Here is a 15,711-nt window from a genome sequence, read left to right on the forward strand (position 1 = left end):
ATAACATCATTTGTGTCCTTACTATACCACACGCCAAAGTCGGCAGTGGTTTTGACATACTTTATGACTCTTTTCAAGGCAATCATATGAGACTCCTTGGGATTAGCCTGATATCTAGCACACACTCCCACACTCTAACTAATGTCGGGTCTACTAGCAGTAATGTAAAGAAGACTACTTATCATGCTTCTATAAAGAGATGAGTCAACACTTTTACTCAACAAATCAACAGTGAGTTTAACATTTAGACTCATAGGGGTTCTAACAGAACTAGCAGATTCCAAACCAAACTTTTTCACAAGATTTTTAGCATATTTAGATTGAGATATGAATATACCTGACTCTTGCTAACGGATCTGCAACCCAAGGAAGTGATTTAACTCTCCAATCATGCTCATCTCGAACTCGGCCTGCGTGAGTTTGGAGAAACCATGAGCATGTTCATCCTTTGTTGACCCAAAGATGATATCATTAACATAGACTTGAGCAACTATCAACTTGCCGTCTTCCCTTTTGATGAAGAAGTTTGATCAACTTTTCCTCTTGTGAACCCATGTGACATCAAGTATTGTGTGAGCCGATCATACCAAGCTTTGGGGGCTTGCTTTAAACCATAGAGTGCCTTCTTGAGGTACAACACATGATTCGGAAAGTGGGAATCAATGAATCCATTTGGTTGAGCCACATAGACATCTTCTTTAAGGAACCCATTTAAGAAAGCAGTCTTGACATCCATTTGGTAAAGCTTGAACTTCAAATGGCATGCTAAAGCTAGAGGAAACCTGATGGACTCCATACGAGCTACTGGAGCAAATGTCTCATTATAGTCCACTCCTTCCATTTGAGAGTATCCTTGAGCCACAAGACGAGCCTTGTTGCGGATCATGTTACCCTTCTCATCAGTCTTATTATGGAAAATCCACTTTGTGCCAATGATGTGCTCACCCTCCGGTCTAGGTACTAGAGTCCAGACATCATTCCTTTGAAACTGAAGCAATTCATCATGCATAGCTTCAACCCAGCTTTCATCCTGAAGAGCTTCCTCAACCTTGGTGGTTTTAACCTGTGACAAATAACAAGAATATGACACAAAGTTAGTAACATATTTATCAACTGTGCGTTTCTTTAGTGTAAGTTCATTCATGTTTCCCACAACAAATTCAGGAGGATGATTCAACTTAATTTTGGAAAAGGGTCCTTTCTCTTTATGAGATTCAGAATCAGGTGAGGTAGATACGTCTGCTGAACCTTCTACAACACTCGGAGTACCAGGAGTACTTCAAGATGCAGGCTTTTGATCAACAAGTTCTTGAACATCCTTGGGCTCGGGAGGAAGAATTTCTTTGGGGATTTCCTCACTAATTTTCTCAGAACCGGACTTTGAAGCTTCATCGATAACAACATTTACAATTTCCATCACCTTCTTAGTTCTCTTGTTGTATACCCAATAAGCCTTGCTTGTAAAGGAGTATCCCAAAAATATTTCTTCATCGCTTTGGGAGTCAAATTTTCCCACATTCTCTCTATCCTTGAGAATGAAACAAGTACTTCCAAAGATTTTGAAATACTTAACATTCGGCTTGCTTCCCTTCCATAGCTCATAGGGAGTCTTCTTGGTACCGGGTCCGAAATACACCTAGTTAACTGAATGACACGTAGTGTTGATGGCTTCTCCCCACAAGTTTCTAGCCACATCCTTGTTGTGCAACATGTCTCTAGCCATCTCCTGAATAACCCTATTATTTCTTTCTACTACACCATTTTGCTAAGGAGTAATAGGAGCAGAGAATTTTTGAGATATATCTGATCTAGTGCAAAAAGACTCCATGTATGAGTTTTTGAATACTTTACCACGATCACTTTGAATTTGATCAATCTTTAAGCTCTTCTCTTCTCATTTTGCAATCTTGTGCACAAGACTTCAATGTGCTCAGGAGCATCTGACTTGGATCTTAGAAGAATGACCCAAGTGTACCTAGTAAATTCATCTACTACAATCATGATGTATCTCTTCCCACCAAGAGACTCGGTTCTAGTTGGACCCATGAGATCTAGATGTGGTAGCTCCAATGGTCTAGATGTAGTGGATGTCAGAGTGCCTGGATGTTTAGGTTTTATCTGTTTCCCAAGCTGGCACGATCCACACACAACATTGTTCACTCTACTGCGCTTTGGCATCCCCAACACTGATTCGTGCTCAGATACAATTAAAAGATGTTTGTAACTAGCATGTCCCATCCTTTGGTGCCATAGATCTTCATTTGGCAAATGAATACTATTGCACACAATATCAGCATCAAGGACCAGACCATAACAATTATCTAGAATGCGAACACGACTTATGAGTTTCTTTTCAGATTCATCCAACACAAGGCATTTCCCTTTTGAGAACGGTACCATAAAGTCTTGATTACATATCTGACTTATGCTCAACAGGTTCACTCTTAGACCTTCTACATATAGTACATTTGCAATGTTTGGTAGTCCGGGTAGAAAGATTGTTCCCTTTCCTTTAATTTGTGATTTGCTCCCATCACCAAAAGTGACATTACTGCCTTTCTTAGACTCGAAAACCTTAAAGAGAGACCGGTCTCCAGTCATGTTTCGTGAGCATCCACTGTCAAGGTACCACAAATATGTGTCCATTACCTTGAACGCAGACTTCATCGTAAAGCACACCTCATGCTTTGATGACAAATCTGTAGGAATGATGTTCTCTTTCATCTGCCATTTATGGACAAAACCTTTAACCTTCATTCTTCTTAGATGAACTCTTCTGTACATTTTCATTTTGAGGCAGTCTAGCTTCTTCTTTTTCATATTAAGATCTTTTCAATCATCATCATGATAGCTTTCAAATAACTTTTAGACTTGCATTTTTTGAGACACTCAATCAAATAGAGATCAGAAAAACAAGATGTTTTTGAAATAAAAGATATTTTCTTGCCAATAGCAGCCATGACAATAGGGGTCAATGGATCACACAGCAAAGATTAACTCTAATCAGAGTGTGCCTGCTCTGATACCACTTGATAAACCAAGAATGTATTGAATCCTTGTGATGAATTAACCAATTAGTTAGCCAAGTTGATTAATTAATCCAATTAACATGCAAAATGCGTGGTAGCACAATCAAATCACTAACTAAGTTAATATGCAGTGGAAAATAAAGTTGACACAGTGATTTGTTTACGAATGGAGAAAACCTTCAAGGTAAAAACCCTACTGGGTGATTTTAAGGTCACCACTCCCAAGAATCCACTATTATCACAACAAGTGGTTAAAAGTAAAGGAATCTCAGTATCTTATACCAACCTATAGTTGAACTGTTACCCTAATACACAATTGGACTTGTTCTGTAGTGATAATCTCTCATTTTCAATGCATGGCTCCCAGTACGTGACTAACCAATAGATGTGCAGATCCCAATACGTGGCTTACTTACTAACTTGAAAAAATGTTGGCTGCAAAGTTCTTCAGTTCATCAACATGATGAAGATCACGAAACTCCTTGATCACAAAACCCAACGAAGTACAAACGTAGCAGCAGCTTCTTCAAGGTAAAGATAAACTAGGACAAATTCTGTCTCCGGTCACTATTTGCATGAACAAAACTTTGCTTCACACTAGTGCAACCTTTGATGACCCTTAAAATAATCCTTAAATATGTTTAGGGTTGTGAGAAAAGTAAGCCTAAACATGTACACACGGATTAGAGTGAAATCATATCTGAAAAGCTGATTTTCATAAATCTTGATAGATAGGTTATCTATCAAGCAGCTGTCAAGCATCGAGCTAAACTACCTTTTAAATCTCGATAGATTCTATTTGTCGAGCTAGCTGTCAAGTTTTAAAATCCAGCACTTCTTCACTTGTTTTTTGGACATATTTGTATAGCTTCAATACTTGAACTTGAATCTTGTTCCTTGAAGTATTAAACACATCCTAGATCTACCCAATTACAAGTAAAGTGCGTTTTGTCAAAGGATTAGCCAATTCTAAATGAAATATGTTCCTAACATCATTCATATATGTCCTAACAGGAAAATTGTTTGATTTTAAAGTTTAAGGAGGAATTGTGAACTACTCCAAACATAAAGGATGAAAAGTGTTTTTATCCTAAGTTATTTATTTATTTATTGTGTAAAATTGTGTTTTTACTTAAAATGGTGCGTAAAGATAAAAATACAATAAAAAATACAAAAAGTCAACCCAAGGAAAGTGTATGTAAAATAGTGAATTTTGGCTCAATAAAGTTGACTAAACCAAAAAAAAAAAAATCTAGAAACACAACGTATTGGTACAACATTTCGTAATGCCTTTATAATTTTGTCATATTCTATTTTAATTCGTAAAGAATTGACACTTTAGTAGTTGTGAAAATATTACGATGACAACAAAATGTCTTAATATTTTCACAAGAGAAATGCTATATTCACAATATTTTCATAACAAATCATAAAGTAGTAGGTTGTTATGGGCTGTTGTTGGTAGGAAAAAAAGTAATTTCATTGGTAAGTTTAAATTAGAACCAATAAGAATTTATCACCTATGATTTGTTATGAAAGTATTGTGGATATCGCACATTTTTTTTTTCCACAATACCTTTATTTTTAGATGTGGTTAGCTCCAATATGATATATATTTTTTAATTTTATTTTAGCCTATAAAGAATTTACACCTCAACAGTTGTGAAAATATTGTGACAATTTGTTATGATAATATTTTATTCTTTTAGGGTAACAGCTCACATATAGATAAAAAATAAATAAAAAGCATGTTCAATAGGCGATATTCCACCCCCCCTCCCCAAAAAAAGCTAGTGTTCATAAGAGAGATGCTATGTTCACAACATTTTCACAACAAATCATAAAGCAATAGGTTGTTATTGGTGGACAAAAAAATATTTTATTTGTAAATTTAAATTAAAACCAATAACAATTTACCATCTATTATTTATTTTAAAAGTGTTGTAGATGTCGCACTTTTTTTTTTTCACAATACCTTTATTTTTAGTTGTGGTTGGTTCTAGTATGCTATTTGTTTTTAGCCTATAAAGAATTAATACCTCAACAATTGTGAAAATATTGTGGCAATTTGTTTTGATGATATTTTATTCTTTTAGGGTAACAGCTCATATGCAGATAAATAAAATAAAATAAATAAAAAGCGTGTTCAATAGGCGATATTTCCAAAAAAAGAAAAAAGAAAGCCACTGAAACAGTTTGGATTGAATAAACCAAAACTACTATAGCTTTGCTACTGTACCTTTGAGCATTGACCTTTTTCATATATAAAAATTTAAATTAGAATCAATAACAATTTACCACCTATAATTTGTTATGAAAATATTCTAGATATAACACTTCTTTTTCCACAATACCTCTATTTTTAGTTGTGGTTAGTCTCAATATGATATTTTTATAATTTTATTTTTACCTATAAGAACTTAACACCTCTAAAAATTGTGAAAATATTATGACAATTTGTTATTATAATAGAGTTCAACAGGTGATGTTAACAAAAAAAGGAAAAAAGAAGAAGAAGGGGGCCAACGAAACAGTGCCACTTGAATAAACCAAATGCACGGTTGCTTTACTCATTTACACTTTCTATATATAGAAATTTAAATTAGAACCAATAATAATTTACCACTATGATTTATTATGAAAATGTTGTAGATGTAGCACTTCTTTTTCTACAATACCTTTATTTTTTGTTGTGGCTGGTCCTAGTATGATATTTTTATTATTTTATTTTGACCTATAAAGACTTAACACCTCTAGAAATTGTCAAAATATTGTGATAATTTGTTGTTGTAATAGAGTTCAACATGTGATATTAACCAAAAAAAAAAGAAAAAGAAAAAGAAAGGGCCAACAGAACAATGCCACTTGAACAAACCAAATGCATGGTTGCTTTACTCATTTACACTTTTTATCTATAGAAATTTTAATTAGAACCAATAGCAATTTACTACTATAATTTATTATGAAAATGTTGTAGATGTAGCACTTCTTTTTTTACAATGCTTTTATTTTTAGTTATAGTTGGTCCCAATATGATATTTTTGTTGTTCATCAAAAAAAAGTATGATATTTTTGTTATTTTATTTTGACCTATAAGGACTTAACACTTTTAACAATTGTCAAAATTTGTTGTTTTAACAGAGTTCAACAGGCAATATTTAAATTCTTTTTTTTAAAAAAGGTTAGCGGAACAGGAATTGTGCACTTGAATAAACCAAATGCACTGTTCCTTTACCCATTGGCACTATGAAAATGTTGTTAAAAATGTTGTAGATGTAGCACTTCTTTTTCTACAATACCTTTATTTTTAGTTGTGGTTGGTCCTCGTATGATATTTTTGTTATTTTATTTTGACTTATAAGGACTTAACACTTTTAACAATTGTGAAAATTTGTTGTTTTAGCAAAGTTCAACAGGTGATATTTAAAATTAATAAAAAAAAGAGGCTAGCGGAACAGGAATAGTGCCACTTGAATAAACCAAATGCACTGTACATTTACTCATTGACACTTTTTATAAATAGACTAGTAAGGGTGGCACGTGCAAGGCACGTGCTACCCCTTGAATGAAAAATTTTAGATAATTTTTTTTTGAAGTAGTATCAAATCATGCATTTAAATTTAGAATAGTTATTTAACATATGACTATCTATTTAGTATGATAATTTCTTAGAACTTATTTACTAAAGACAATATTTACTTACAAAAAAATTCTACTAAGAATGATAACAAATGTCGTCATCTTCCAACAATAAACAACTAAGTTTTGATAAAACATTGTTACAATATTTGAATTTTCACAATAAATGATGACATATGCTACAATTGAAACTCTTCATCAAATTAAATACTTACAACCATATGTGATGAATATTTTGTTATTCATACTTTCTTCTTTATCATTCTATTTTATGAGCCTACCTACAATGCTTAGCTTACTTAATTTTTAATGAACACCTTTTTAAGAAAGAAAAGAAAAATAAATAACAAAAGACATATGTCATTGAAGTTTCTATTAGATAAAATTATAAATCTAGAAGATTTAAACCTCTAATAAATTTGTGTTCTCTAGGTAACAAATAGAATACCATAGATTACCATTTTTACTTTTTAAGAATGACTAACGCATAAAACTCAAAATACACAAAGAAAATTTGTGGGACATTAAAATTTAGTGAGGCACTTTAGATATTGCACAATGAAATATTCTAGGAATCATAAGATTTTGTTAGGATTTAACTAAGAGAGTAACATTAGGGGCTACATGCTTGTGTACAAAATATAAAGGAGGAAATTATTCAACTTTAAAGTTGGGGGGATGAAACTACTCCAAACATAAAGGGGAAGTACTTTTTTCTATAATTTTTTTTTGGTTGGTAAAACTATATGTTTTTTACTTTAAACAATGTATTAAAAAACCCCAAGAAAACTGTGTGTAAAACTATGAATTTTGGCTCAACAAATTGGGTAAATTTTTTTTTCAAGAACACAATAAATGTTACGATATTTTCATACCTTTATTTTAGCTATGGTGGGCCCTGGTATGATATTTTATAATTTTATTTTAGAGTAATGGTACATCCACAACATTTTCACAACAAATACTAGATGGTAAATTGTTATTGATTTTTAATTGGGACAACCACTTTAAACTATGCATTAAAAAAAAACAACAGAAGAAAATTGTGTGTAAAACCGTGAATTTTTGCTCACAAAATTTGACTAAACTAAAAAAGAAGTTTAGGAAGACAACAAAATATCACAATATTTTCACACCTTTATTTTCAGCCATGGTATTATTATTTATTTTTTAGAAATGTTATCTTTATAATATTTTTATAACAAATTCTAGAGGGCAAGTTGTTACTGATTTTAAAATGGACCCACGACTGATATCACTTTTTTATCCATCAATAGTAGGTTAACACCTATGATTTGTTGTGAAACTAATGTGAAAATGTTGTAGACTTAGCAATTTTTTATTTGATCTATAAGAAACTAAGATCTCAACAATTGTGAAAATATTGTAATGTGATAATAACAAGTGCTACAATATTTTCACAAAACATTTATTTTCAGTTGTGATCGATTACAGTCTCATATTATATTATTTTATTTCGTCCTATAAAAATTGACACTTTAATAATTGTGTATTGTGAAATTTGTTGTGTCAGTTAACAATTAATATATATGCCAGCTCACTGAAATATTACAAAAAGGAGCACAAACTGATGATTGAAAAAAAATAAAAAAACAGAAAAGAAAAGAGAAAGGGCTAATGAAGTGATGAATAGTACTTATCAAATAAATCAAAAAGTACTGTAGCTACTATAGTAGCTTTTACATATTCACATAATAAGTGTTACAACATTTGCATAAAACATTTATTTTCAGTTGTGATTGGTCACAGTCTCATATTTTATTATTTTATGTCGACTTATAAGAAATTGAGATCTCAATAATTGTGAAAATATTGTGAAATTTGTTGTGTTAATATGACAATACCTTTATTTTTAGTTGTGGTTAGTTCCAATATGATATTTTATTTTGACATATAAGGAATTAATATCTCAACAATTGTGAAAATATTATGACAATTTGTTGTGTTAACTAACAACTTTATATATATATATAAGAGTTGACTGAGCGATATTACCGAAAAAAAGAAGAAGGCTAGTGAGCAGTGCAAATTGAACCGACCAAAAAACAAATGTAGCTACTACTGTAGCTTTACGCATTCACACTTTTGTTATGAAAGGGTTGTGAAAAATGTTGTGGATGTAACACTTCTTTTTTCACAATACCTTTATTTTTAGTTGTGCTTGGTTCTAATATGATATTTTATTTTGACCTATAAGAAATTAACACCTCAACAATTGTGAAAATTTGTTGTGTTAACTAATAGTTCTTAAAAAAAAAAAGAAAAAAAAAGAAAAAGAAAAGAAGAAAGAGTGAACCAGACGCTATTACTTGAAGGAAAAAAAAAAAGCAGATAAATAGTGCAAAGTACCAAATTACTGTAGTTTTTTACTGTTGAAAAAAAGAAAAAAAAGCAAGAGGCAGCAAAACTGTGCAAACTCAATAAAGCAAATTACTGTAGTTGTTTAGTGTTACTTTAGCGCATAGCGTGTGTTTGGATAACTTGGCGTTTGCGTTTTGATGAAAAATTTCTGCGTTTTTTTTTTTTTTTTTTTTTCTTCTGCTGATGCACGGGTCAGGGGGACAGCGGCTACTGTTCATGCACTGTGCATGAACAGTAGCTCGCTTTTGCTGACTTTTCAGCCTATTTGTGGGTCCCGTGTACTGTTCACGGGACCCACAAACTTCACTTTTCAGATTTTTTAAAATTAAAAATAGGACCCACGGCACTATTCACACATTTAAAAATTATTTTGGTACAGTGTTTTCAGTTTTCAGTTTTTAGCAATAAGCTGTATCCAAACGGACCCATAGTGTCACATAGGTTCTAGTTAATATAGTTAGTTTAATTGGTAGTCTTGACCTAAACACGAGAAATTTTATTGATGTTTTGATTTGATAATAAGGAAGCCATAAATTCAAATTCTATAGTATCTATTAAACAAAATCATGCCTCATATTTTATTGAGTTTTATCAGTTGAGCTAACTGAAACCAGTGTAGGTCGTAATTTCTTGAAGTAAAACTAATGTTGTTTGGTATCACTTTAAGTGTTTGATGAAATGACCGAGAGGGGTGTTTCATTGTGGAATATCATGATAATGGCTAATGATCAAACTAATGACTTTAAATCAGCTGAATACCTTCTTGAGTTGATAACTTAAAAGAATGTGGTTTTGTGGAATAACTTAAGAGTATGGCATGTTAGGTTGCATGATATTGAAGCAGTTAGAAAGGCGTTTCAAGAGATGCCAGAAAGGGATGCGGTCTCTCAGAATAAAATGATCATTGGCTATGCATATGTTTTGGCAGGTTAACACAAAAAATATAAACTGCTTAATCAACAAAACAGTCACACACAAAAAATAATATAAAGTGTAATGTTATTTTGAAAGCTCACTAGTATAATTACTAATACTAATTAAGACTCCAAATTTAAATTACGGCTTAAGCAGTCACGACTCACGAATTAGTCACGATCTAGTCGCAAAATTCCCTATCTTACATAGTTCTTCACCAAAATGAACACAATACCTATTACATTTAATCCCACATAAATACAAGTAATTGATTAAATAAAATTTCACCAAATTTGACACTGAATTGATGCCAACAAAAAATAGAAAATCACAACTTTACATATTCAAATGTAAGCAGGCTATAAAGCACATTGTATACATAGTTATCAAAACTATAATTTTTTTTTTTATAATTGCTTTTTTGATTTACACAATTAGTTACACACTTTACTTCTGAACTCAATTAGCATATCATTAGCATTAACCAGAGCACTAGAGAGAAAGAGAGCCCTGAAGAGAAAAATACAAAACCAGTAAAAAAAAAAGTCTTAGCTCCCTTGGGCACCCTCTAACTTTGTCCCTACTATTCTAGCTAATATATTCCACTAGCTAATTTTCCTAAATCCCTACCACCTTAATTTTACCACATGCTATCACACAATACAAAAAGTTAAGGTCGTTTTTATCGGTAATTGGGTTAAAAGCATTTGGACTCCGTCATATTTTAGCGTAGCCATCATCGCCCTAGCCATGACCCCACAAATCCTTAATGAACCAAAACTTTTTTTTTTTTCCTGTATTTGGTGTTATTCCACATTCAGGGATGACGATTGTGTGTCTAGAGCAACCATTGTTCACTCTTTCAATAGAAGTACCATTGTGTGTCTAGAGCAACCATTGTTCACCCTTTCATATACAAAATCTTGTCCATGTTTGTACTCCTCAAACTCTTTAAACAAGTAAAATGAAGTGTAAAGGCAGATTCCTTCCTGCAACTTTGCTATCATCAACTCTTCATTATTTGGATCTATAATTTTGTAGTCGGTGATACTGATACATGCTAATAGAGTACTCTGATTAAATAGTAATATACATTATAACATATAACGAAATATAATCAATGCACCATCATCCAATGTTACTTTTTACTTTTGTTAATTTTGAATATTGCAAATAAAGATAGAAAAAAAAAAACTTACCGGTTGACGTTGAACATAATTTTGTCTCTCTCCCACAAATTTATAAAAATCCTCTGTAGCTACACCATACTGCATCATCCATACAAACACAATAGATATATCCATAGCATAACCTCCACATTTGTCCTGTTCTTTAGCAGTTGAATTAGCAAGTTCAAGTTGTTTCCAGTGGCAGTTCCAGAAATTTTTTCTAGAGTGGTCATTGTAAAACTTAAATTACAAAAAATCTAACAAAATAGAATTTCATATATTGACAAAAAAATAAAGCATGCAAATTCATAAAATCTTACAATTTCCTTCTATGAGTTTTCTTATTTTGATACTGTTGCAAAATAGTCTCATTATCAATATTACAAATTACATCTCTTTCAAAATTGTTCAATAAATTTTTTCTTAGGCTTTTCCTTTTTATTTGTAAAGGCCTAAAATATTATTAAGAGAACCAAAGCTTAAGGATAAAGCTTAAGGCTACACTTATTAAAAAAATTAACATAGCTACACATTTTGAAAATCTAATAATTGAATTGCATTTTCTTTATATTTTAAAACACCTGTTAAATTTCGTGCCAATTAGATGTTATTTACTATTCTATCCATAAACTTATTTTTTGTGTATAATTTTAGACTAAAAGCTCCAAATTTAAACGTTTGGTTGATGACATAGCTATTGGTGTTTGATTCTATTGATATTTTGCAAGCGTGGAGGATATAAGAAGAAAATGTAATTCAGTAGTGCATTTGTCAAAATTCACATATGTAAAGTTTTTAGACCCTTTAAACACAACCAGATTAACCTAGTTATTTAGCTAAGTGATTAACTTAGGTAAATTATGGAGATCTAGGTTAACACATATAAATCATATCATTGAAACAGTGCGGAAAATAAATAACACAACGATATGATAACCCAGGAAAACCAAACCGGTAAAAAACCTGGGGAGGATTTAACCTAGCTATCCTTAAGGTAAAACGAATCCATTATGAAAGAATTGAAGTTTACACAATAGCGACTTAGACCACTAACATCCTATTACTACCTCGAGTAGGAAACTTACTACCATGATCACGTGACAGTTCCGAGTCCACGGACTACTTCTTTCTCAAATTCATAGCAAGTACAAGCACTCTCGCTTGTGTATCTTTAAGCTCTTAATGTAGCAACTGAATGATCACCAAGTTCTCGACATCAATCTCGATCTTGATAACCCTAAGTATATGTGAAAGCAAACACCTTTAGATCTCACAAGAGATTCACATACACAGCATAAATAACAACTGCAACAACCATTAAAACGTGGCTAAGGTTTTCCCTTTTATACCTAGGATAAAACATAAAACCCAACATGTCAAACCGGGCCTGGGCAAAGTTGGAAAATTTTGCAGAAAAACAATATGCACGAGTTTTGATCGATCGAGTCTAATTTTCGATCGATCGAGCCAGGCAAATTTACACAGTAAATCATGCAGTGCACTCGATTCCAACTTTACACAAAAACATACTTTGAGCAAGTCTAAAAACAAGACTAAACGTTTTTTTTTATCATGGTTTGCCAACATTACAAAATGAAGTTCTAATACATTTAAACCTAAAGTCTTAGAACCCAACAACATATAATAAAAAAAATATTAAGAGGAGTTGTAGCCTTAATTTACAATCAAGTTTGTTACCAAAATTTGTTCAAAGTTTATTTATGTTAGGCTTAGAAAAATTTAAGGTGGTCACAAATATTTTTTATAGATAAAAAAAAGTCATAAATTTTTTAAATTTATATATAATAATTATTTTTTTTCCGAGAGGGTAGGGGACAACCTTGGCATCAATGTAAAGTCAGCCTTGGTTGTTTCCATTGGGAGTCTATCATCTCTTAAATGGATAGAGTATTTTTTTTTTTTGAGGGGGAGATAGTGGAGTATCTTGGTTAGGAAGTTTTGATTTTTCATAATATTTTTGTTGGTAGTATTCCATGACAAAATTTTTTGTAATTTCATGAATTTATTTTCTTGTATTTTGTGTGATTTATTGTTCATGGGTTTAGTCTTAAAGTGGTGAAGATTGTTCAAGACAATGGAATTCGTGACTAGCTTGCGTCTACAACACCTGCGAAAGTATCTTGGTCTGTTATGTCAGTGTATTTCACGAGTAACTCAGGTCTTGGCTAAATCGCGAAGTGACCAGCGAAATGCTCTGACTAGTGAGCTTTCCATATTGTTTTACAATCATGCATTTCATAACTGAAATAATCTTGGAGTACCAACAAACACCAAAATTTTTTGATTTCGAACCCTTCGAATAACTTTGCCATAAGGTCCATCTCTTAAATCAATTTCATATTTAGCTTCCTAATTAAAAATTGTCGGGGGTAAAAAAGTTTCCTTTCCAACAAATGAGATTTATATTGGGTTGGGGCCCTAAACCAAAACTCGACGATGGGCTCGATACACGGCCCAAAGGCTATTGGCGAAGATCCAAACAATTCATCGTGTTTTCATGCCTTGGGCCTAGATTGAGACTTGCAAGAACGGCCCTTAAATAATCCCTACAGCGAACACGTCAGCGGGGTCAAAAAGTCTAATGTGAGAAATGACCCAGCGGTAGAGTGTTTTTGCAGAAAATAACCCAACTGTAAAGTACTTATGCAGAAAAGAGTGACCCAACCGTAAAATTATTTCTACAGAAAAATAAACCAGCGGTAGAGTGCTTTTGTAGAAAACAACCCAGCTATAAAGTGCTTCTGCAGAAAAGAGTTACCCAGCCGTAAAAGTATTTCTGCAACAAAAACAACTCAACAGTACAGTAAAGTAAACTTTGAGTATTTCACAGGTTAAGAGGAAACGTCAGAGTCATCATCCATTAGCTCTAGGGAAGAGTCTTCTAATACAATAATATGAGGAAAAAATTCTATGGTAACAGTCACATCATAACCATGAATAGTAAATGAATAGATAAATATTATGGGTTCCATGATAGCAAATAATGAGGAAAGCTTAGCGTGAGATGAAGGGAGAGAGAGAGAGATCCCAACTAGTGCAGCAAGGTCATTATGGTGCCAAAGCATGCTCTTGAGCGTAGTACATATAATGGGTAGAGAGAGACACATGTGGGCAGCGGGCAAAAGTTTATAGTGGGCTGTTGGAACTCACTGCTGGGGAGGAGCTGAATGTTTTAAACTTGAGGTATGAGAGATGTTTTTAAGCTAGGAGCGAGGGAATTTCGTTTCCATGCATAAGAATGAGAGCCTTATGACTTAGAATCATGCTGAGATTTTGAGAAGCTGATATGGAAAGGTTTTTGTGAGGGTTTTCCTCTATGAGCGTGTTTCTTGGCATCCTCCTTGTTCTCCCTTGAGGCATTAACAGAGGGTTCTATTTATAGTTGAGATTTAGGCGGAAATTGGCAAATAACTCTTGCTAAATCTCCCCCAATCTTCAGAAAATCCTTAGGGATTCGTTTCTTGGAATGTTAGCTAAGAATGGTAAGCTTGACCATTTGAAGACTCTTGCTGTTTTTGATGCAATATCAGCTGAGTTTCTGATCTTGCATTAATGCTGATTGGTCCTGACTTGCTGGGGTTAGAGCATGCATTAAGCTAATGACCTTGGTTGTGCTGCTTACTAGATTCAGAGCTCCCAACGGCAAGCTAAATCACCCCAAGCCAGGTGTCAACCTTGGAGCCTTTGTTGGGAACTCTGCTGGGCTCTCCTTGGTGCCCTCTAAACCACATTTCCCTAAGTTTCCCCATTAGGGGTTCATGTGCTTGGTCCATGAGCCAGAAAATACGTAATTTTTAGCATGAAAAACAAGCTGATTTGAGCTTGCTTCAGGGCATTAATGGCTGCCTTGGATGCTTGACCGAATATGTTGGAGAAGAAAGAGGGGGTGGTTGGCTGAAGTGCTTTCAGCCCCCTGTTGGGTCTTCTCAGCCTTTTGTTAAGTCCATTTCAGCTTTATGTCACCCAATGACTGATGATATTTCAGAAAGGTTTGACCCTTGATGGACATGTGTCTTGTTCTAACTTGATAGGACAAGCTGATGCCTGACTGCAGTGGGCTCCAGCTGCTGACTTGTGCTGGATTTTTGGCTAATTAGCTCACGTGAGCTTCTGCTGATGGTGCCTAGGTTTTGGGCTGAGTTGGTCCGGCTGAGCCTCACGTTTGGGCTGCTTTGGGCCTAATTGTTCCCTCAAAATGAAGAATTTTGCCATGATACTCATGGGCTTTTATAAACTTTGCAAGAGAGATATTTTCTTGGAGGATAAATACTTATATTTCTCATGAGTATGGGATTTTGTATATGTGAAATAATTGTTGAGATAATATTTAGGCTTTGTAAATACGTGCCAAAAATAGCATTTGGGCTTTTGGAAATAGTGCCAAAAATAATATTGGGTTTTTAGAAATAGTTGCCAAGATGACGTTGGGCTTTAGGAAATAGTGGCCAAGATGACGTTGGGTTTTAGGAAATAGTTGTCAAAATAATATTGGGCTTCAGGAAATAGTGCCCAAAACAATATTAGGCTTTATGAAATAGTGCCAAAACATTATTGGG

The 15,711-nt window shown here is 33.3% G+C and overlaps 1 protein-coding gene across 1 annotated transcript; it reads right to left on the bottom strand.

The window, feature by feature from the left end:
• Nucleotides 1–493: 493 nt before the first annotated feature.
• Nucleotides 494–2,757, bottom strand: LOC142608863 (uncharacterized). Its single transcript, XM_075780523.1, has 4 exons — nt 2,277–2,757; nt 1,921–2,186; nt 1,304–1,528; nt 494–1,063 (listed from the first exon to the last, which is right to left on the bottom strand). Exons 1-4 carry the CDS (start codon nt 2,755–2,757, stop codon nt 494–496), a joined length of 1,542 nt encoding a protein of 513 aa, XP_075636638.1.
• Between the last annotated feature and the right edge of the window lie 12,954 nt (nt 2,758–15,711).

This window comes from Castanea sativa, chromosome 9 (genome assembly GCF_040712315.1).
Source record: "Castanea sativa cultivar Marrone di Chiusa Pesio chromosome 9, ASM4071231v1".
NCBI lineage: Eukaryota > Viridiplantae > Streptophyta > Magnoliopsida > Fagales > Fagaceae > Castanea > Castanea sativa.